The sequence below is a fragment of the Clarias gariepinus genome, chromosome 4 (genome assembly GCF_024256425.1).
Source record: "Clarias gariepinus isolate MV-2021 ecotype Netherlands chromosome 4, CGAR_prim_01v2, whole genome shotgun sequence".
Classification (NCBI taxonomy): Eukaryota; Metazoa; Chordata; class Actinopteri; order Siluriformes; family Clariidae; genus Clarias; species Clarias gariepinus.
This window is the reverse complement of record NC_071103.1, coordinates 11432436-11457779: the sequence shown is the minus strand read 5'-3', so window position 1 is coordinate 11457779 and position 25344 is coordinate 11432436. Positions and strand designations below refer to the sequence as shown.

General features: G+C 43.0%; 1 protein-coding gene across 4 annotated transcripts in view; it reads right to left on the bottom strand.

Annotated features, from left to right (window-relative positions):
* si:ch73-22o12.1 (nectin-2) overlaps nt 1-21556 on the bottom strand; it is a 73896-nt gene extending 52340 nt beyond the window's left edge. For 2 of the 4 annotated variants that reach the window (XM_053493952.1, XM_053493953.1), the window contains exon 1: nt 21100-21554. In XM_053493952.1, coding sequence (XP_053349927.1) covers nt 21100-21169 — 70 coding nt within the window. In that variant the 5' untranslated portion in view covers nt 21170-21554. Of the gene's footprint in view, nt 1-21099 lie in introns of all 4 variants that reach the window. The other 2 variants (XM_053493951.1, XM_053493950.1) reach the window with 2 other exon arrangements.
* Nucleotides 21557-25344: the final 3788 nt, after the last annotated feature.

Genomic DNA, 25344 nt, shown 5'->3' with positions numbered 1-25344 from the left:
CGTAAATGTGGATGCACCCTGGATGGGGCGCCAATCCATCACAGGACACACACACACACACATTCAACACTGCGGGCAATCTGGGAACGCCACTTAGCCTAATCAGCATGTCTTCGGACTGGGATAGTAAACCAGAGAACCTGAAGGGGAAACCACTGAGCACAGGGAAAAAAACCAAACGCCATGCACACGAGGTCCCCAGGTGGGAATCGAACCCGGACCCTGGAGGTGCAAGGCAACAGCGCTAACCGCTAAGCCACTCTGCCCCTGGATTCAAAATTTCACCACTTAGTTATTAACCTAGTTAACCCAGTGTAAGTATGTATCCAATGACGTAAACATTAAAGCACTTTTTGTAAGTGGCTCTGGATAAGAGCGTCTGCCAAATGCCTAAATGTAAATGTATATGTTTATATACTGTATGTTTGTATCTATATGTTGCAGTTCCTCTGTAATCCTACAGGTGGCAGAACTAATCATCATACACTTGCGGTAGAAGGAAGTTATTTGCTGAGATTATTTGGAAATAAAAAAAATAATAATAATAAATTGTATCGATTCTGGCTATTTATAAAATTGTGTAAAGCGATAATATTGTATCGGTTGCTCCCCGGTGATTCCCGCTCCTTTTGTGTAAATACTATACTCATGCATATACAAATACAACCACAAATATAAAAATTTAGGAATAAAACATCAATAAAAAGTACAGTAACACGTGTTTACTATAATTAACCAAGACACGTGCTGCATTACAGGTTATACATGTAGTAGCCGACGCAGTAACTGATTAATTGCAGGGCACCATGGTGCGGAATTGAATCACACCGTCTCTGTATGGCGTTATATTAGTGCCCACTCCTGAGCAGAAAACCTCTGCGCGTGCACGAACGGAATTTATCATCACTCGCTCAAACTCTCTCTCACGTGCACTAATGAATTGTATTTTCACTGGCTCAGACTGTGTTTCGCCCACATGCCTAGTGCAGCTGGGGGGTTGCCAGATCATGCAGACAAATTCCCCCCCTATACAGAGCAGAAAACCCTTCGCTTTTATAAAACCTAGGGCAAATATATATATAACGGCTGCACGAGTAATAAATCACATTGTAGACCAATATATGAAAGAAAACTTTCACTAAAAGTAACTATTTTTCTGTTACAAAGATGATAAAAAGGATTCCAACGATTTGGCTTTTCATTTATTATTGTTCAAAGGAAGAAAGTGCTGAACAATAGTGAACAGGAAAAAAATGCGTGTCCACATCATGAATATGTATGTATGTACGTATATATATATATATATATATATATATATATATATATATATATATATATATATATATATATATAAAGAGACGAGTTTTAAATGCTGTTCAAGTTATACAAGTATTTAAAGGCATTGCACAGTTTTCATGTTTAATATTCATCTTTGTTTTCTCTGCTGATCCAAGAAAAAAAACACACTAATTCGTGACCAAAATCAGTGATAAGATCCAAACTGTGAGCTAACATGTCCTGTACCGTCATACACCTGGCAGCGCAATTACTGTCTATTCAAGAGACACGAGACTCACGCAGGGTCCGAAATGAACACCCGCCAAGCGCCAAATGCGGGTAGATTTTCCATTTGCCGAGTAAATCTCAGAGGGCCGTCCGCCACATGGCGGGTAAACGTTTGTACCAAAATAGTCACGTAATTAAATTTTTTTTAATAAGTCTTCGTTTTGGATAAGCTGCAGCTTCTTTCTTCTGCTCCTCTGCTGTCTGTACGGCAGAGCCTTCTGGGGAGACACACACACACACACACACACACACCCAAACGTGCAATGACGCAAGCGCAATGACGCAAACCCCAAACACCGTGCCACTTCTGTTTGCTCTATGATGGACTCACCTGGCTGCAACTTGACTGCTGGTAGCTAGCGTTAGCCTCGGGCTACCGACGTGATATTTACAAGGAGTCAGCTAACCTTCCGAATGAAAGCAGACGGCAGGAGGACAAAGCAGAGGAAGGACAGGCAGACAGGAGGTTTTATGAGAAATGGTGATGGTGAGGAGATGACGCCGGTTCGAGACGCTGGCTACAGAATGATGCTGAGGCTGATCAGCTGCTTGGAAATTCATTTAATCATTTGTTTTTTTACACGGGGTTTCAATAAAACTTATTTCACTACACATTTTGCTCTGACTTCCTCTTTCAGTTCACATTCAACATAATACCTTATTATATCAATAACATGCACAGGATGGAACGTCTGTCTATATGACGCTGCAAAAACACGAGGTATTATTTTGGCCTGTTAAATAAAATATGCTTAGCTCGGTGGATCCGTTTCATCTACCTGCCAACTTGGCCGAAGTTAACTTCAGACCCTGGATACGTGCGTCGTGTGCGGGATGCTGCTGCGCTCAGTAATCCGTCTGCTACGTCCTGTACTCCGATCAGAATTTCTCAACTCTGTCATAACCTTGTTGAACTACAGACAGATGTTACCCAAATGGACCTCATGCGGCGAATGAATATTAGAAGCTTTCAGAAATCCCTGCTGTCCCAAGAGCTCGGAATTGGCTGTAGATTCGTACAATTCGATCATACGGTATAGAGTTCCTGATGCAACTGATGTTCTTACTCCGTTCTAGCTTAGAACTGCATACGAGAGTATGAGAGCATGATGTTACAGTCGTGGCCACAAGCTTGAAGTACGACACAAATATTCATTTTCACAAAGTCTGCTGCTTCAGTGTTTTTAGATCTTTTTGTCAGATGTTACTCTGGTGTACTGAAGTATAATTACAAGCGCGAAATACTTCGGGTTTATGCAAAGAGTCAATATTTGCTGTGTCGACCCGAGTTTTCCCAATTCGCCCTGGCATGCCGTCAATCAACTTCTGGCCCACATCCCGAGGATTGAGGATTGACCACAGGTTCTCAATGGGATTAAAAACTGAGTCGTTTCCTGGCAAAGGACCCAAGATTTGGATGTTTTGTTTCCTGAACCACTTAATTATCACTTCTGCCTCACTTGCAAAGTGCACCATCATGCAGGAAAAGGCATTGTTCATCACCAAACCTTTATTCACCAAACTGGGACAAGTTGTTCTCGGAGGGTGTTTTTGTACCATTCTTTATTCATGGCTGTGTTCTTAGGCAAAATTGTGACCGAGCCCACTACCCTGGCTGAGAAGCGACTCCACACATGAATGCTCTCAGGATGCTTTACCGTTGGCATGACGCAGGACTGAAAGTAGCGCTCACCTTCTCCGAACAAGCTTTTTTTTTTCCCTTGAAAAGGGTTCATCAAAGAAAATGACTTTACCCCAGTGATCAGCAGTCTAATCCCTGGACCTTTTACTGAATATTAGTACGTCCCTGATGTTTTTCGTGGCTATTTTGAAATGGATGAAGGTGAGCACCACCATTAGCCCTTTAAGCCACGAGGTGAGGCACTAATTGGCGTAATCCTCATTGGAAAATCTGGATCGTTATACCGCTATTAAACCATTAGAACTAGAAATTAAAGGCAACAAACTAATAAGTCCATCAATCAATTTAAATAAAAACAAAGCTCCAGTTAGAGCTTAATCCAAACCAGTGAAGAGTACCTTAGTACACCAGTTGCCATGTCGGGTGCATGGGTAGGACTTCTCAATGCGTGTATATCACTTGCTATGTAGAGCTGTGAGACTAATAAGGATGGTGGAGAAGGATGCAGAACAATATACACCGTTCACAGAACGTTCTGATGCAAGTAGCTTAAAATGCAATCGCAATTTTTTAAATTCCAAATTAAGTTTCTAAAATGTTAAATCTAGCCAGAGGCTTTGCGGGGGAAATATATGCGGCGTGATGATCCACACAGCGCAGTAGCTTAGGGGGCTGAGGAAATGATCTAGATATTTGCACATGAGAAAATCAGACCGAGTCCGTCCGCTAGATCAAGGCATAAGAGGCACTACCACTGGTTAGCTAGCTAAATCAGATAGAAGCGTATCTAGCGAGGAGTAGGTCCTGTTGATCTGGCTGTAGACTTGGATTTGGGTTTGCGTTCACCTTGTCGAACATGTTTAAAGCCGTGTCCGGTTCTCTTCATGTATTTGACTTCTCAACATGGAATGCATGCAACAAGACCAGGCATGTTGGGTTTTTGGAGAACGAGACACGTCCACGTCAAGAAACTGCAGTTCATTGATCCAGCATAAAAAAAACACATGTTAAAAACGAAAGCGGAGCGGAATATCTGTCCATCGCTTGTGGTATTTTATTGTTGATGGTCCGGAATTTGCATTACTGAAATCCTTTCAGCTGATTTGGTGATTACTGCTAGGACTTATCTTGCATGGTGCAACAAAAGATTCCGGACTCTCAAAAAAAAAAAAATCTTTCAACAGAAGTATTTGAACATATTCACGTTTAGATGTCAAAAACATTTGGGCTTTTGATAAACACCAATCACAAAATCTTTTTGCACGACGAGAAGAAATCATGCATCGGCATAATTGTACAGTGCGATCAAGTATTGACAAGAGGGTGAGCTGTACTGTTTGTGCTTCATGACCACACAGGTTACACACTCATGTTTCAGCTTACAGCATGTGTGTGTCTGGCTTTATTATAACAAACATGGACCGCTGGGGAACTTTAACTAATCTGTAGAATCCCATCTGGAGAGAATTATTTATTTTTTTACCCTAATGTGAGACAGAGCAGATTTTTTTCAGGGGTTGGCTGAACGCATACAGTATCTGATCGGATCATTCGGTCACTTTTGGATGTGATTGAAGATCAGATATACATCCTATACGTGGTCATGTGTCTTGAATGAGAATGGGCAGATCGGAGTGTGCGTGACTCGTGCGTGAATACGTGGGACGCTTGCTAATGCCGACGCCAATCGGCACCGGCAGCTCGTGAATTTCAGATCAGAGCTCAAACAGCTAGAGCGAGGCGTCTGGCTTTGTTCCTTCTTTTGGACCTCAACACATACAGCCGTCTAACTGCTTGCCGTCCTACAGAGCAAAATCCCAAGCATTTTTTAAAAAAACTAAAATCACATCCATTGTTTGAAAAGAATGATGAGTGGTTGCACAAATCTGACATGTTTGAACCCAGATGGCGTGAGGAAAGACATGCTGTCCCAGAGCGCACAAACACGTCCATGTTAGAGTCACTTTTTTTAACCTGAACAGACATAACACGTAAAACCGGTCTGACCAAAATCTTGGAATTGAACACCGTGACTTGCGATGTGAAAGAGCTTTGCAAGAGCACCCGATCAGGAACGAGCTCGAGATCCTAATGGCATCCTGATCCGACATGACTGGTGCTGTTAAGGCTAACCATGTGCAACTACATATTATGTAAGAAATGACACACGCGACCAAATTGTTGCCTAGGGAGCTCATCATCTCTACATGTACACTCCTGTGCAGCTGGAGATCTCATCTGTATCGTTTTCGGATTGATGTCTGAACATGAATGCGGCCTTTCCCTAAACACACTCCAGTAACGAAACTGACCGCGACCAACATTTAGGCTTGAACAGTTCCTGCTTTCAATACGTATGTGTGTGTGCGTGCATGCATGCATTAGGACAAAAGATTAAGATCTCATTCTGATATGCTTTTGTTAAGCAGCTGACAGAAAGGCTTTGTTTATCTTCCCACAAATGACAGTTTTGGAGTTCCTTACATTCGTGCTGCCTCTTTGGCTCTTTGTCAATAAGTGAGGGCCATGTTAAAGTTTTATCCGTATATAATGTGTGTATAGCGAACCTTTGAAGCAACGAGCGCTTTCTTTGTTTGTATAACTGGTGCTATGATGTAGCCTAGCAAACTGAAAATGAAAAGAGTGCTAAGAATATACAAACCGGGACTTTTGATTGTGAATAACAGGAACACGGTTATGAGATTTAAAACCTAGCTTTATTTCTCGATATAGTCCCCTGATACGATGTATTTCCCTAGTGCTTGGATACCATTTCGTCTGGTACGTCTGTAACGCTAGCCTCCCAGGAACTCCTTTACTTGTAGGCGAGTGGCAATTGTAAACAAACGTGTGTATAGTTCCAACAGAATGATACATCTTCTCTGTAAGCTAGCAACAAGTTGACCAGAACGACTTCAGTGGGATTTCATACACGAGAAACTTCATCACAAGTCCCGTTTTGACTTGAACACCCCCTTGAAGCATCCAGACATTGATACCGTGCTTGTTGAACGAGGGTCTTGCTACACCGCTTATCCTGTTACAAGGCACGGTTCCACCTCACTACTGTCAGGGACTGATCTCGGTATCCATTACTCGACTGAAACGGGGCCACGCCTTTGGACTTTTTGTTCTCAGTCGCTCCCCGCACGGAGCCTGTATATACATCTTTGAAGTTATGAAAGCGTATGGGTGTGTGAATGAACCCTGACACTCTGGTCTGCGGTCCAGGTGTTTCGTCTGGACATTCCGCGGAACGCTTCCACGTTATCGTACCGAACGGAACGGCTAAGGGGATGCGTCCCACTCTGCGTCCTACCCTCATCAGTGTGTACGGATAGTTATTGAGCTCTGAATGAACGAGAGATTCATTTAGTCCCTTTTGATTTCCTCTTATCGTACGCAGACGCTGGAGGTAATGCCGCTCGCAGGACTCGTACGCTGATTTACTATGACAAGCCGAGTTAATGCTGTCAGTGTCGGATGATGTTGAAGCTGGCAAATGAGAGTAATGTGGACTAATAGAATTTTGATTGATTTTGTAAGCGTCGTTGCCTCTGATCAATCTCCTCTCAGCGGCGTCCTTTGACGCTTTTCAAGTCACAGCTGCGAGCGGAAAAGTACAGCTGTGGGCGAAATGCTGCTGCAGCAAGGAAAATCCTCGGAGCTTGAAGAATCAGATCGGGAAAATAAAAAGACTCAATCTATTCTTTCTTACTCTTTTCTACCTGCTCCCCCCCCCCCATCCGTCTCCTTTCTCTTCCTGTCTCACACACACACGTACACAGTGTAAGAGGATCCCTTCTCCACAGGTGTGTTATATGAGGGAGCAGGACATAAAGCTCTTTTTGCTGCCCGAAGCTTCATTACAGTATAAAAGCCAAAGCTCAGGGGACCTGCTCAGATTTTACACAATGCCTTCCAGTCTTTCACCATCCGGCGCCAACACACGCACAATATGGTCTCCATGGATACCTGACAGATACGGATGCCTGGTGTCTAGTGTAGTAGTGGATGTAAGCTGATTCTCTGGGACGAGGACATGAAGCAGATCCGTCCACCTGTTAACATCGCGCTTCATGGGTCATGGAGAATGGGGTCAAGCGTCAGGGAAGTTACACCAGGTGCGAGGTGGGAAGACGGACTGGATGTTGTATTGGGCGAAAGCATATACACTTATACACACACTCGCAAATATTGTCGCTTACACTAGCAGGAGAAAACCACAGAACCCAGAGGAAACCAATACAGGAAAAGACAAAACGTCTAAACATAAGTTTAAAAAAATAATAATTATTATTATTTTATGCTAAAATGCGTCTCTCTATTAAATTAAAACGCTGCCAGTTTGTTTGTCTTTCTTTATTTAACACTTTCACTGGACATTCAAAATCATCATCATCATCATCATCATCCCTCTGCCTTATTGTTCAACGAGGTATTGCAAGAAAAAGGTGACCGGATTTAAAGGTTAACGCAGAATCGCACGCGCGCGCGCACACACACTCAGGATCGTGCGCGTTAATTAAACTGGCGTTCTGTAATTAGAGCGAGAGAAAAGGAGGCGCGTGCGGTAAGCGCGTGCAGAAGGAGCGGAGACATCTCGCGGCTCCCCTGTGCAGTCAAATAATAACCACGCGCATCCAACGGCGATCGACTCCATCTGCTAGTGAAGGCAAATACACGCCGCTGCCACGGAACACAAACACGCGCGGGCAGACGGGCGCGTGCGCGCACACACACGCGGGGCATTAAGCTGTTAAATGAGCCGGCTTGCGGCGTCTCCGTCGGAGGATGTGTGTGAGATTAGGCGGAAGCTTCCGGTATTAAAGCGCTGCCGATGATTAGGAGCGGATCATCCTGGATTTTCCCAGCGCACATGCACTCCTGCGACGTCACGGAGAAGCTAATTACACACATGCGCGCGTGCGTGGGTCTGCGCGCGCGAGGGAGGGAGGTGAGAAGGATGTCAAACGGGTCTGAGGACGAGCACGTGAAGGATCTGATACTCTGTCGCCTTGTACCATCAGCTTCACACTGACATCGCTCTCGAACACACACACACACACACACACACACACACATTCCTTGAATCCCACAGAGCGAAGCTGCTGTTGTAATGTGGGGAGAGAAAGAAGGCAGGAAAGAAAGAAAAGGAGGGAGGAAATGATTATGACTCGGAGAAATGCAACAGCTGCTCCACATCACATCTGCAAAAGAGTCATCTGATACTCCCAGAGAGCACATGAGCGCGCGCGTGTGTGTGTGTGTGTGTGTGTGTAGAAAATGGATCTCTGAATATGAAGGAAAGACACAGAACAAGAAACTAAGACAGAAACTCGTGTACGCTCATTTAAATTACCCATAATCCCCCCCTTTCATTTTTCCTCTAAAAGGGAATTATGGGAAATCACACACACACTTAAAACAATGAAAGTTGCTAGTAAAAGCCACTGCTTTTGCTGTAGTGCAGTGTAAGAATGACCCCCCCCCCCACCCCCTCACAGGAAAAGGTGAGAGGTCACTAGAGTAAGAGGTGCCACGTTGCCATGGTAACCAAGGAGTTCCTCCCAGCCAGTGCACCCCTCTGAGCTTGTGTCTCTGCTCTCCAGGACACACACACACACACACACACACACACCGAGTCGTAAATGAGCAGGACTATCTGTTGCCTTTACCCCATGTGGTACGCCCGTCTCCTTCTCTCGCTCTTTATCTACTTTAGTACTGATTGATGTCTCACACACGCTGACAGCCAAACCAAAACATTTACTCCTGCACAAACAGCCATTGTCCTGCTCCATCTCTAGTCTTCCTGCTAATCCCCTCACACACACACACACACACACACCCCAGTGAGGTTTATTTAACCTTTCTCTCTTCTTGCGTTTGTCTATTGTTGCTTTTTTTTCTCAAATTCTTTTCTCCTTTCCCATCTGTGCTTATCTCTCCTCATCAGGCTGCGTCGCGCTCCGCTTCTTCTCGCATCCTCTCTCCACCCGTCCATCAATCTGTCTCTCTCTCTCTGTCTGCCTTTCTGTCTGTCCATTCTCACCACCCCCCTTCTCTCCCCCGCCTTTCTTTCTGTTTCCTTCTCTCTCGTCTCTCCTTCTCTAACCTTTTCTCATTTCTTTCATTTCTCTCTCTCTCTCTCTGTCTGTCTCTCTTCCATCCCTTTCCCCCTCTTTTTATCCTTTTCTCACTCGAACCCTCTTCCATTCTCTCTCTCCATCCTTCTTTCCCTCTATCCCTTCTATCTCCCCCCCCTCTCTCTCTCTATCTATCTCTCTATCTATCTGCAGGAGGTAACCGGCACCTAAATGAGAAGTCTGTGTGTGTTTTTCTGCCAAAGATTTGATAAGGCATACAAATTCTCAAAAAACGAGCACACTCACTCTCCCACCCACATACACACCCTGTTGGTGGGGGAACCTTATATCGCAAATCATTAAAAAAAAAAAAAACAAGTCGTTTTCCTAGTCATCATTTCAGCAGTGGCCCCACCCAAACACAACTGTTTTTTTTTTTAGTCTGATAAACTAACTGCGCTAATGTCTATACACAGCATCCTGTCTTTAACCTAGTTGTGTAACGCCAGTCAGACCACTTCCTGTCAAATTACCCACGGCTGGCTTACAGTGTGTCGTGAAACGCAGCAGGAAAGTACCAAAGTCTCAAGCAACGGCTATCAGGCTGGTGGATTAGAGGACGTCCTGCTTATCCTCTACTTTAAAGAGAGAGCTGTTGATGGACGTGAAACAGATCGCGCATTCTTGTGTGACGTTCGGCATAAATTGGAGACCAGGATGTCAGCGTGGGGTCGGTACTGGGCTCCGGCTCAGGAGTCAGTAAAAGCAGAGAGCTCCGTGATATGATGATGTAATCAACACTGCGATCAGTCCTTTCGCATTACACCTTTACTAGTGGACTAGCACTAATACTAGAAATCAAGTCACTATCTTGCACAATCAAGTGCATTTCCAAAAGCCATCCAAGCACCATGATGAAACAGGATTAGAGACGTTATGAAGGCTTTACAGAGCATAAGCAGCAGACACATCGCAATATCAACTGTTCAGAGGAGATTACTGCATATTTTGGATGCCTTCAGCATTGTTTTATAATGTAGAAAGAAATAAAAACCAGGGAATTAAACAGCGTGTCTAAACGTTGGACTGGTAGTGTATATGCATATTTAAACATGTCATTTATCATCACTGAATGCTGTTCAAAACAATACAAGGAAAAACGCAGATAGTCGATAAACCTGATAAACATGTCCTGCAGCCTGTGCTGCTCACAAACATTGTGCGCTTAGATTACCAGGAAAAAAAAAAAAAACAAAAAAAAAACACATGCACCAAGGTAAACAGGCAGCACGTCACTTAAATATATAAATACCACTTCAGAGATATGGAATTTGTACAGGTTTAAAACGCCAGATTAATATGGTATAGTAACGTTTTATGCTGTCAGAAGTGGGGACACCTGGTCCTCATCAGAGTAGCTACAGTTATAATATCTCATTACAGTGGTGGCTGGAAGTGGGTGGGATATATTAAGCAGCAAGTAAACATTTTGCCCCTGAAGTTGATGTGTTAGAAACAGGAAAAAAAGGATCCGCATTTGTATGTGGTCATACCTGTAAGCCTGATCGGTCTATATAAATCAAAAAGTAATAGTCATTTTGGGGTCAGTGAGGTGATACGCATTGTTCCCCTGTAGCTGCACAAACAAACAAAAAATAATAATAATAATCATCAGATACAATTGTATAAATCATAAAATTGTCTTTGTGGTCAATTGTGGTGGTCTCATCTAGTTCCTTTCGGCAGCGGAACTTTAAAAATATTTACCCGCCCACCACATGTCCGGTATTTCTGTACACTACTGAGCTGCAATCTGATAAACTAACCGCATGGCTGTCCACACACACACACACACACTTATCTCCAGCACATATTGTAAATCAGTGTGTTCACAGAATAATACATGCATACAGCATCCTGTCCTTAACATGGTTCTGTAATGGCAGTCAAACATCCACTTCCTTTTAAATTACCATGGGTTGGCTTACAGTGCGTATCCAAATACAGCGGGAAAGTACCAAAGTCCCAAGCTACGAAGGCCACGACGCGGGTGGATCAGAGGACGCTCATCCCTGGTATCTAGGATGAGTGTATTTTTTCCCCAGAAATCGTAAATTACATTTCGATGTAACGAAAAGGAACGTTTGTCGTGAGCTTAATCCTCCTCTACGTGTCCTCCACCTAAGGCGACACACTTCTCCAAACGGCGCAGAGAGTTCTAGAGACTATCTTTGAAAAAGCCTCTTTTTGGCTCTTGAGGGAAAGTTCCAGCTCGGTAATCATGTCGTCGCTGTCGAACGCCTGCCACGAAGTGCTTACTTAAGGTGATGGAAGAGGAAGGAGTCAGTGGGTGCAACGTTGGGGGGGAAGGGGGGATGAGGCAGAGTTTTGTACCCCAGTCAACCAGTTCATGGTGATTCTTCTTCGCGTCGTTTCCCTTCAAGTGCAAACGAATAAGAGCAGAAACTAAGTTTTTTAACCGAGTGCGTCATTTTGGTTTTGATCATTTAGTGGCATACTGTGGGACTTTTAAACAAAAAGAAATGTTCAACCATACACTCATTTCCGGGAGACATAATGTGGGCAAATATTTTCTGTTTTTTTTTTTTATAGTATAATACGAACTTCAGGACTGCGTCTACTATTGGCTATAGACGTGTTTTTAAGTAAGAATGGTGCGTGCCTTGTTGTGCATTCCGTATGTAATAAATTGCTAACAAACTCCCCCCCCCCCCCCCACACACACACACACGATTTCCTGAAAATATGATTTAAAAATAATAAATTAAAAAAGCCCTTCCAGCTTAAGAGACCCAATGGAACACTCCATTAAGCTCCTCGCCTCCTTTCTTGCATTAGTGTTAAAATATTGATGTTGGTCTTTAGCCAGCTGTTGCAACTCTAAAGACTGCATCAACACATTTCATCCTTTCTCTGTGAAAACTGACTGCATCACCTTTTCAGTGCTGCCTCACTATCACACCTCCCACTGCACCCATCCATCCTTGTAGCCATCCATCCATCCGTCTGTCCGTCCATGTCTTCCGGTGTGTCTGAATAAATAAACTTAGTACGGAGGGCTGGAAAACGGCAAAAGTAGGACAGCCCAACCTGGGACTCACCCTGGTCCCTCCCCCATGGAGAGAAACAGAGAGAGAGAGAGCAAGAGAGAGAGAGAGGAGAGGATGACGTGTGGTAACAGGCAGAGATCCAGGTGAGGGGGGGAAAACGAGAGAATTTAAAAAGGGGAGGAGGGAGAAGCGGAGCATGGAGAGGTGCAGAGAGAAGCAGCCTATTAATAATCTATTGCAGATTAGGCGTTACAGAATCACTACAACAGATTCGGAAGGCATAAAAAGCAAGTACGGGATCGAGAAAGCGCTTAAAGATCAATCATACTGATAAGTGCAACTTTCTCCATTACTTCTGGGGTTGCTTTTTTTCTTACCCTGCTTTCCTCCTCTCTGACGGGCCTCAAAGCCTGCTCTCTCTCTCTCTCACACACACACACACATATATACAGATATACCCTCAGAAATGTACGTCTCTGCACGTACGTGCACACACAACAGAACCACTGGCTCGACCTCCTCTACCCATCATGCAGCGGAAAACACAAACACGGGCACTAAACCAAATCCAGTGCCATCTGGCCTGAAACAGACAGCGCGGACTGACCGAGGACGACGTGCGCATACAGAATGCAGAAGCCTAGACACAAACCGCCCGATTTCAGAGAACACGGCTCCCGGAAGGGGACGGCGTGTGCCAGGAGTGCGACGGCGCCGCTGTCGAGAAGCGCATAAACCTTCGGGCTTCTGGTGTGGAACATGAAATTACACAGTCCCTATTCAGCCGCATCACGCATTGGACAATGTCCCTGTCATCTTATTTTCCTTGCTGTTGATGGAAAGGATGGAGCGTCACCGAGACGGGACAAATCGCATCTCGCTGATAACGTCGGGAAAGTAAATAAATAAATAAAAACACTTTTAAAAAAAGCGCTCACACACTCTTATACCTTTATTTGCTTTTTACTCTCGAGGCGAGATCCTTGATGGAAATTAACATAAGGAAAAAGCACGGAAATGGGGAATATTGTTATGTCAGTAAAGCTTACTGAACCAGAGAGAGAGAGAGAGAGAGACAAAAGAATGTTTATTCATCCTTGCCTCCAGTGAAGGAAGCCACAAGTGCTACCCTCTCATTTATTCTAAATGTCAGCCTCTTGAAGAATGAGAGAGAGGGAGAGAGAAGCCCACACAGGTAAATGATACAACACAGAAGCTTTCTTTCAATCTCACACACACACACACACACACAAGCTGATGGAAGTAGGACAGAGACAATAGGCGCTCTGTCTCGGCATGGTCACTACCTGTTCCTGGTGCACGATGCAAACACACACACACATGCACACGCAAGCACACAAAAAAGCCTCCTTTATATCCCTGATCGATTTCTACATGAAAATCATTTCTCCGTCTCCGTCTCCCTTCTCACACAGCCTCTCTCACACAATGATCCATTAGTCGTAAAGCGGCCACAATACGGTCAAACTCTTCTGGTGCTTTATCTCCTTCCTGAGGCAGAAGGTCAGAGCGATCGAGGGACGTGCGTGCGATTGTCACATTGTCTCTCTGACTTAACCTTCCACACTTGATAGTAAAAGCACAATAAGGGGAAAAAGACGAGGGGAAAGCGAGGCTATAAAAAGACTGAAGAGGGGTGTAATTTGCACTGATCAGAAAAAAAAATTATGAGGAAGGGTAAGATGGACAAAATGGTGTCTCACTGAGGAGGAGAACGAGGCAGAGAGAGAGAGAGAGCAGGGCGAGGAAAGGAAAGAGCGTAGAAGACAGACAGATCTATTACGAGGTATGAATCAAAGAGAGGTACAGTCGAGGAAAGAGAAGAAGTAGTGAAGACAAGGCGACGGATTGCACTCATCCGTTAACCAGCTGACAGGAAGAAATCAGATGAGACGAAACCACACGAAGAAGCAGATGCCGAGAACGTGGCAAATTACCACATGACAACCGAGGCAGGAAGTAAGAAAAAAAAAAAAAAAAAGTTCCTCGACTAAATTGCAAATTGAATTAACTTGAGCTTCCTAAAGCTCGACCTTCACATTGGAATCCACCGTCTCTCGGAAAACACTCGCTCCTGACTTCACACGCCTCCCTGTACGCACTCATCTTAAAGGTCATTGCTGGGGTTTTTTTTTTTTTTGCTTTTCCTTCCCTCTGATAATGCACTGTGCCAGGCATGCTAATAGCATTAGCGCTCTCCCTCAAGGAGCATGCTAACTAAAACAAAGCCCTGAGACTTAGCGCCCAGCTGAATTCACGTCGAGGACAGAACAAGGACGGTTTTGTGAGGCTTGAAATTAGGTGTCATGAAGAAAAGGAAAAAAAAAAAAGGAAAGAAAAATAAAGAAGGATGGAGAAACTAATAGTTAGCACCAAGTAGGGCGAAAGAGACGGGGGACGTCGGAGAGGTTAGTCGCTAATCTGGCGCTGTCCTCGTGGTATATGGGTTAATTCTGGGGAGCTGTTGGCTCGACCGGGCTGAAGTAAGACATGTTTTACTTGCAAGGGCATTGCTGGCTTTGCTGATCAATACCGGATCGATAGAGCAAAGCCCAGGCTGTCTCGCAGACGCTGGATAGACACATTAAGGACAACGAGAGGAGGAGGAGGAGGAGGAAAGCGGTGCTCCTTCTCAGGAAGTGCAACACTGTACAGCTTTAAATTCACCTCACAGAACAGCGAGGGAGGAAAAGAAGCAAGTCAAGGTTACCGAAGGAACCGTTCCCTTCTCAGGCAAGACGGGCCATATCATAAAGGCGTAATTAACGCTCTCATAGCCGAAGACGTTCTACAGCCATTAGCCGGTCGCAGGTCCTGGAAGCCGGCGTGCTCGCGTACAGAACCAGGCATGACGGAAGTAATTGGTGTTCGCCTCATAATGATCAAACCGCAATGTGCAATCCATTATCCGAGAGTAATAAACTCGGTAACGCACACACTCAGGCGTGGAGCAGGTTTTATTGAAGCCTATTTTTTTTTTCTTCTTTTTTTTTTTTTTTTTTTTACCCCAGTTAACTGAGCGGGCTTCTAAATTCTATGCTCATTCTGTGCACTCTGCAATGTTTATCTCCTCGGTTTATTTAAACCAGTAGCCTGTTAAAGGCTTGAGAAGATTGTCCCTGTGTCTCTGTTCCACCGGCAAGCACACGTTTAAGACCTTTCGCAGGCGGAGGACGTTTCAAGGAATGCTAAAGAATGCTTTAGATCAAATTGAACTTTAAAAACGTGATGCACCTACAGTATACAAAGAGCTTAACTGCTGCAAGAACAACAGTGTGTTTCATTAAACATTGAGGGAAAATAACAAGTTCAATCAGAACGGAACTTGAGCACTTACTGAGCATGCCTACTAATTAATGTGCCATGATAGCCTGTCAAGTTAATTACCCAGGGTCAAGAAGCACTGAACAAAAAAAAAAAAAAAGAAACCGCTATGGAAATGTCTAGGAAATTTTAATTCATGCTTCAAGTGTCATTTCCGTGCATTAGATGACGTTCAGAGCGTTTATGTGTTTCCAACCATCTCTTTTAATCAAATAGTTTTTTTTTCATATTTTTCTAAAGAAAATGGTTAAAAAAAAAAAAAAAAAAAGCACCACTGACAGCTAAGTGTATAGAAGACCACCCCTGCCTGTAACCCGTGGTTCACCCCTCTCCGGCACACTCTGCATGGCTGCCCAGGATCACAAGAGAAATGATTAAATTATGAGGCCGATTTAAATGGCCATGTCGACTTCATGAAGCTGTGAGAAGCTCTGAAGCTGTAAAAGCATCCTGAGAGCCGACATCTGCCCGGAGTGGAGAGGAAAAAAAAAAAAAAAAACACAGGAAGAAAAGAGCCTGGTGAGGGCAGCAAGTAATGATGGAGAAGAAGAGTGACAAGAACGATTTTTGTCCTTTTGGTGATCTTTTCTCAAACCTAGGGCTCATTGAGTCTTGCCAACCTTTAAAGTGCCTAATGACAAATTGAATGAAATTTCAAATATACATGAGTGAATACGGAGAATATAAGTGAATATGCTTCTACTGTGATGACTCTCAGCACATATCACAGCCTCTGTTGGCAAATCAACAGCACCGACGTTCCCCGACCACTAATCACCCAACACCAACGTTCCCCAAACACTAATTACTGATCACCGATCACCAGTGTTTCCCACCATTAATCACTGATCACCAATGTTTCCCACCATTAATCACTGATCACCAATGTTTCCCACCATTAATCACTGATCACCAGTGTTTCCCACCATTAATCACTGATCACCAATGTTTCCCACCATTAATCACTGATCACCAATGTTTCTAACAACTAATTACTAATCATCAATGTTCCCAGCACCCAACCACTGATCATCAATGTTCCCAAACAACAAACCTTCCCAACCACTAATAACTAACCAGTGTTTCAGACAGCCAAACACTGATCACCAATGTTCCCCGCAACAAATAACTAATCACCAAGTTCCCAGCAACCAAACATCAATCACCAATGTTCCCAGCAATGTGGAGCGTGCAGGTACTCCTGTTTCCTCCCACCGTCCAAAGACATGCAGATTACGCTAATTAGTGTTCCTAAAATTGTGTGCATGAGCTGAAGTGTGTATCCCCTTCGATGGATTGGCACCCCGTCCAGCATGCACCCTGGGACAGGCTCCAGGCCCAACCCCAACAACCCTGTACACATACGATATAGCGATAAATACCCTTGTTCCATCAATCAATCACCGATCACCAACTTTCTAATCAAACCAAAGACCAATCACCAATGTCCATGCAATTAATTCCAGCTTACCAACATTCCCAACAACCAATCACTGATCACCACTGTTTGTTCCACCCACACACACACCACCCACAAGCATTTCCTTCCATTCTGTTACCCAAATAGTCACAAAAAGCTTTGTTTTCCCCCTACATTCGAGTGTAATTAATCTATGACAAATGTCCATTCTTTTAAAACTATTTCTTTCCAGAATCGTCTGACAAAAATCGACCTTTTTTTGCAGTTTTGATTAAAATCTTCCCTCTTATGTGTTGATTAAAGTGTCCTGTCCTCACGTGTTGATTAAACTCTTCCTTACGTTCTGATTAAAATCTTCTACCTTCAAATTATCATGATTCAACAAAGTTGCAATTTAGTAATTGACAATGCTGACGACTTCTAGCAACTTTCTGATCCTGATTATGCTTTAGCTGATACTTCTGAGAAGAGTCGGCCTCGTTTTAGATCCAGACTCTTGACGTGATGGATCACTGGTATGTACGTCCAAGGCTGGAAGCCAACTGACAGGCGAAATTCATCTATTTCCCACGAACATAAGTTAGATTTTAAATCAGAAGTTAGACGTTATACTCGTGATCTCTGCCTACACAAGAAGCTGCTGTCTCTATTATAGCAGGTTTGATAGTTACAAGGCCAGCCATTGATGAATCCTGCCAAAGCACAGCGCTACACAGATTAAGGCTTCGGCTCTAGTCTTTGTGCCTGCTCACATGCACGCACACACACACACACACTTTATTCACCTTTTTTTTTTTTCTTTCTGCACTACATTCCTGTATTTCTTTTCAATAAACCTGTGCGCTCTTCCCCTGCTCTCTTCCTCCCTCCCTCATTGTCTGACTCAGACTCTAATAAAACGCTGGCCTTGAGGTCTGGCCCATGGGTATGATGTGCAGGGGTCTGCTTTATGGTGGTTTTGGGGATGGGGTGGGGTGGAGGGGGTCAGGCCGAGGCTAATACTGTGGGGGGCAGGGCTGGGGATTTGAATAAACCAATGACAAAACACCACCCTCAAACAAAAGCAAACTGCACACAAGAATGAAGGGTGGAGCAAGGGAAGGAAAGAGCCATGCTCCCAAAGTTAGAAAGAAGTATTTTTAAGCAGTGCATGTCTATCTTTCATGCTAAAGTTCTACGGCCGATCGTGAGGTCATCTAACACACTCCCACCTGTTTGCACTTTATACTTGACGCTGCATGTTGTGCGGCTGTGTTTGATTCTCACCCAACTAAATACAGGTCAGTCTGCTTCCCCTTGCCCTCTAAGCAGCCAGATTCTCTCTCCCTGCCCCCACTTTTCCCCCTCACTCTCCGTCTCTCTCTCACACACATACATACAGAGCACTTGATGCATTCACGCAGGGCGACATTACTACAGTACCCCCCCCCCCCCTTGCTTGCCATTGTTTAAAAAAACCCTCAGCATCTCCATAGTAACTGGTTCAAGCTTTTTGACTTGTGTTCATAAGCCCAGCCTTCTCGTCTGCAACCGCTCATATGAGGCTCCGAGTGATCTCTTAATGAGATATGTTGCATGTTTAAATTTGATCATGAATCTGGGAAACTTTTTGTCACACTAGGATGGTCAAAAAAGTCTTATCTTGATGGTCACGGTGATGGAAATGCAAAAATCATCTGTTGCTACGGCAGGAGTTGGCAACCGGCATGCGCCCAGTCTTGCACTTCACTAGACTGAACTATGCATCAGAACAAAAATATATACATATGAAAAGAAAACTGAACGTAATTTAAATACTTTGCATTACCAAAAATAAATACATTTTTTTTTAATCAGCTGAGCTTCTGTAGCAGATGTTCTGTTGAGGCTAATCAAGTGCATTTATGTAAATTATTTAGTTGAAGGCAGCTCACTGAGGAAGTTAAGAGTGTTCACCGACTCTCATTACCTCTCTCTCCTTTCTGCCTCTCTCTCTCTCCATAGATAGATAGATACCGAGAGAAATAAATATAGTCTGATTCATGGTGTAGGCATGCAAATAAAGCGAAACTATGACTGGCAGAGAACACTTTTTCAAAACAGTGTAACCTGATGCACAACAACAATCACTTATAGCCTTGCAATCATTAACCGACCCACCATTAAAAGTTAACTTTGGTCACCATTCAGTCATGTTAACTGCTCATCCAGACATGGCATTGTATTTAGCTCAACTATTCCCATTCAATTCGTTGAATATCTGTGTCTTAGTGTATTACCACACACAGTTTGCTTTGTCCTTGACATTTTAACTAGCACCTCTGCAGAGTGTTATCGGATATTAAGGGAAGCGTATTAATTCATCCCTTGACCCTCACTTAAAAAAAAAAAATAAAAAAATAATAATTAAATTTTTTTTTACTGCTGTTAAAAATAAGGTGTAAATGCTCTTATGGGACAGCTCTAACTAGAAAAGCAGCAGAAGAAAAAATCAGGACCTTTTTTTTGCCATTTGGTCCTTTATCTTCCTTTGCTTCCTTCATAAATAAAAAATCTATTGTTTCATTATTATAGCCCCCCTCATCCAACCCTTTTCACCCTGACCTGCATTCGATGTGCTCTGAAATGTTCCCTGGCAGAAAAACGGTCCACGCCATGAATAAATGAAAGAAAGGAATAACATTTTGGAGTTGCAAACCTCCTGCATTCGCATGGCACAACTTTAGTCGTTTGTCACTTTGATGCATTATTAAACCCCTTGCGAGCACGCTTTATTCCAGGCATACGAAACGAGAACGGGGTTACACTGATATGCCTCCGGCTGAGAAATCAGCCTTCACCTCTTTGTTTTTTTTTTTTTCTTCCCTTCTTATCCCTCCCTCTGGTGCCAACCACAGGCAGCTACAGGTTCCATCCCAAAAACAACTCATTAAAAGTGCCCTACACACGTCATCAGGAATAATGAGCTCCTGCGGCATACAGTACTTAGTGCGCTTCGTCTAGGGTCACTAGGGAAGCGTTTCAGGCACGGCCTGTATATCAGGTACTTAAACGCACCTGCTGGCGTAAATAATTAACTATGCAAAGCCGGGAACCTAAAACAGGAAACCGGAAATACCAGTCACGTAGGCAACAGGTTGTAGAATAAAGGGTGAAAAACAATAAGAATATGAGGAAGCGCTATTAGATGTAATGCAATGTATTTCCATGTATTATCTAAACAGAAAGCTTTGTTTGTGCTTAGAGAAATATTAACCATGACGTGACGTGGACAGATAGGAAATCCTGTCTTTGAAAAACAAAATAAAACAAAATGTAGAAATGAAAGCAGGATTATTTACAACACAGTGTTGCTCAGACAGGCATTATTTTATTATATATATATATATATATATATATATATATATACACACACACTGGAAATGAGTGATACTCCTAAGGCATAAAAGAAAGGCGATGAAGCAGGGAAAGATAGAACAGGTGAGCATGTTGTGTTTGTTTAAGCCAACATCAAAGGCTTGTTTATAAAAAACAAAAATAAAAACAAAAGCAATATACAAAACAATTGATCAGGCGTTTAAAACAAAATCATATTCCACAATTACAGGCTGTTTGACGCCTATCCATGAGCGTTAGGAAACGTACAGTAGCGTAGGTTAAGTGTGTACCTGATAACACCTAGAGGAAAAAATACTTAACAAGGCCACACCTTACAGGGGAACATGGCGCACGCCGAAACTGAGCAGCTCACCGAAAGTAAAAGATAGAAGAACAAATTCCACAACCGTGTGTGATATAACTAAATTAAAAAAATTTTTTATGTCAGTCGGATAAATTAACATGCATAGCCTGATCCGTGTGTGTAAATGAAAGTAAAACTGTATGTGACATTGACAGACACTCACTGCTGTTCAGTCCACTGATAATCAAAGCAAAGGATTTCAAAACTACAGATTGATTTATTTGAACTGAATAAACGGCTCTCACCTTGAGCTTTGAGGATGATCAGCAGGATGAGGAATCCTGTCGTTGAACACAACCCGGAGTCCCGCACCATGATGTCTTGTTGAATTATATACACACTCTTACACCTCACACACACTCAGAAGCGAGAAGTCTGTCTTTTATACTACAGAGAAAAATAACGTCTTCCAAAAACAAACTTCAAAAAAAAAAAAAAAAGAACAAAGTATCCAATGCGGGCTCGGTAATGTTACTGCCCAAACTTTCGAAGGCTTTGATCCTCGGACGCTACTTTTGTTTCTCGTCTTTTTAAAATCTACTTTGTACTCAATTAGAAGCGTCCTCGCGCTCCGCCGCACAGCGAACACACACCTTCTGATTAAAAGAAATATTTTTTTTTATAAATGAACTCGTCGAATTCCTGTGAAGGCGAGATACAGCGCGCGCCTCTCTATGCGTCCTCCACGGCAAGCGGAGCAGCTCTGACCGAAACCAGCACATGCTCTGCTCTCTACTGGCGCGCGCTGTCACGTGATCGTTGTTTCATGACGTCATTCTCTCTCGCTCGTGCAATCATCAAAAAGAAAAAAAGAAAGATTCCAGGTGAATGTTCAGGAAGTTTTATGAGAATCCACAGAGAAGAGAGAGAGAGAGAGTGTCTGTGTGTGAGAAGTTTTCCCCAACATATATAAAATGCAAACTGCTATATAGTACAATATGTCATGTGTATGTAATGTTAAAACTGACATCTCTGTCTCAGTATAAGGCTACTTCCATTACTTTACACCTGGTGTAGTATTACATTCCGAGGGAAAAATGGTGCATAATTATCTTTTGAACCATGTATTATGTAAGGCAGCATGGTTAGCAGCATAGCAGTTAGCACTTGCACCTTTAGGCTCCTGGTTTGATTCTCACCTGTTTGCATGGTGGGTTTCCTACTGTTACTCCGGTTTCCTCTCACAGTCCAAAGACGTACAGATTCTAACTTTTGATTCTGTAACGCTGTTTTGCAACAATGACCACTGTTAAAAATACTCACTCAATCACTGCCTATACCACTGAATTCTGGGGGCGGGGGATGCTATATAGTGTAAACCGCATGTCTTTGGACCGTGGGAGGAAACCCACCAAGCACAAGGAGAACATCTCCATGCAGGCAAACTCCATGCATACAGACCCAAGGCGGAAACAGAACCCAGATGTCGCCTTGTTAAAAGCTCTATATAGATTGAAAAATAAATACCAATTAAGGTTCGCTTAATATCGATAGATTGGCATCAGTACATGTAGCTGGACCATAATTTTAGCTTTAAAGCTCTCTAGTGGAGAAACATGCAAGAAGTTAATAGACAGCCATAGTTTTATGTTAAAATGTATCCTGCAAATTATGTTAAGCTTTTTCATAGCTAAGTAAGGGAGTAATACCAGGTTGACGTTCCTTCGCCAGTTCTTCTCATCGGATCTTCCAACAGCACGGAGGCATCTTTTTGAAGTCCCAGGTTGATCAAGTCATAACTGCGCTCATGTTTTACCCTAATCTTAACAACGAACTACGAAGGTTGATCAAGTCAGATCAGGACTTTTGATTGTGCAGAATAGGAGAACACAGTTCTGAGAATAAAAACTACAATTTCTCTGCAATAATGCACATATTCCTGCGTTTCACCAGTGCTTGGATTACATTAAGGTAGAAAGTTTTCTTAGGCATAATCAGACTGTCCTGTCTGCTTCACATTAGAAATGTTGGCCTCCCAGGAACTCCTTTAATGGCCCAAACATGTGGAAATGGCTTGGAACTGTATTTGGTACTGAGTTATGTGGCAATAACTCCCAGCTGTGTTTCTATAATGTTTAAATGTTGTTTGTAAATGAGTGTGTGTACAGTTCCCACAGACAGACGCGTCTCTTCTGCAAGTTGGCGACAAGTTATTCGTCGATTTTCAAGGATCAGGTGTTCCGCTCCCACTAAAATTTCACAGAAACGAATGCATTTTGCTCCGAGGCACCATGACCAAGATCATCATTCATGGACATACAGGCTTAATTAAAACGTTTGCACCTTTTGAATGTTTTACTAGGGCTAAGACTGTTTTGTGCTTGAAGTCTTCTGTAAACGTCAATCGGTTCTATGGCTTCATCCATGAGAAGACCCGGTTTGACTTAAATGCCTCTTGTATAATTCTAGTAACAATAGAAAGAGGTATTTCAGGATTCTTAGCTTTTGTCTCTGGGACAGTGCTCCCTCAGACTAACCAACATCCTGGCCTGAAATTTGTCTGGAATTTTCACTTCCAGGCATGCTTAGGCATGGGTGCATTCAAATCTGAAAAGAAGTTGACAAATGGTAATCGTTAAACCGGAAACACTTTTTGACACGCATATACCTGAAACTATGAGTACTGTATTTACTTCTTGAATATCTGTGTACAATACTCACACTAAAAAGTACAATAGGCATACTTTTCAGGTGACAAGGAACGGTAAAGTTTGTCTGGGCTGTTTTGTGAGCTTTAGAGGAGGTAGAGAGGTGATTAATCTGTCACAGAGCCTTGACACAAAGCAAATGAAAAAAAGAAACAAAAAGCAAACTGGTTGTAGAACATAAACACGGACGCCAAAAAAGAAAAGAAAATGTGGTAAAACAGTTTATACAGGCAGCAACAAATCAAAGAAAGGGGCAAAAGCCATTGACTCCAAAACTCCATGCATGCAGATCCGATGCGGGAATTAAACTTGGACCCAGAAGGTGCAAGGCAACAGTGCTAACCTCTAGGCCATCGAGTCACCTGAAAAGTCTTGGACTGAAATAAGTCAAACCTGAGCAGTGGAATGAGCATCTTTTTGTACACCTAAAACTGTCCTGAATCTATGTCTTTTATCATTCAAAATATTTCCTTTAGCTTTATACTAATCAGGTCGTGGCATGATGATACTGATCTTTCAACTGAAAATAGTAGTATTCTCTCAACACAGATAACAGATCATTGAAAAGGTTGGTTTTTAGACTGCTTCAGTGTCATTACTCTAAGTATAAAGCGGAGGCTATATTAAGCAGCTCGCAGAAATTGCCCGTTATGGAGGTGTCAGAAAGGAAATAATTGGGCTCTGTTTCCTGAGTGCAATTAATCTTTGTGTATTAGAGCCATTGTGTGCGTAGAAGCAACACCGCCCCCCCACCACCTGCTGCAGATACCTTTACCAGGTTCGTGCCGGCATGTCACTCAAAGCGAAAGGATCGTTCCAGCCTGCCTCTTGCCACCTTAAGTGCATATCCATTAGCAACACCCGTCAACATCCTTGTACAACACCCATGAGCAAATGATTGAGCAAATTATTGGGAAGATTGAGGAAGCCCTGTGCATTCTAAGCAGGGTCGATGCGCTCTGGATTGAAAGGCGAGCTATTGTTTCTGCTTAGGGTTTTTTTTTTGTTTTCTTTTATCTGCTGCAGTTAATCGGAATAAGCGGTCATGTTCTTTGCACATGTACCCTCTTTTAGTGGTGAGCTCACTCCATAGGAAGCATGTTGGGAGAAGATAACAAACTAGTTTGTTATGGAGGGGGGTGGAATATATTTTTTATATCTTGTTGCTTTGTTGGAGAAACCGTCATCTTTTTCTCCTTAGGTTAATAAAGTCCTATGAAATGGGAATTATTTCCTAAATTAAAATCTCACATGTTGGCAATTTGCACAGTTGATGATGCAGAGAAAACCGTATTTTTAACCATCACACCATATGTGTTTGTGTATCCAAAATTAAAACCAGCTACCTGCAGTTGATTACTGTAACAACCAAGGGACTTCATTTGAATAATTTCTCTCCACGCCTGGCTTGTCTTCTCCCTATCATAGCTAATCCCTCGCTCTCCCTCACTGTTCACACAGGGATCAGGATATGTACACTGCCATGGCTCTCATTAGCTACTGTTATCCTACTTTGCTGGCTCTGAAATATTCTTTAATTCATTTCCCCCCCCATCTGACGTTCACGTTCCCTCTTCGCTTTCATCCTCAAATTTTCTAGCACTTCCTCTTTCATTCTCCCGTCTTACACTAAGAGGTAATTAGGAGCAACGAGTGCTTAGCAGCATGATAACTTTTGTTCGTTTTAATTAAAGACTTTTACAGGGATGAAGACATTTACTCAAGGAAATACAGACTGTTTCAGATATACTGTATATATCTTACATTCTCTCACTGCCTCGGTATCAGATTCATATACACACACCCACAAACACACAATGGCTGCCTGGTGCACAGTTTTTA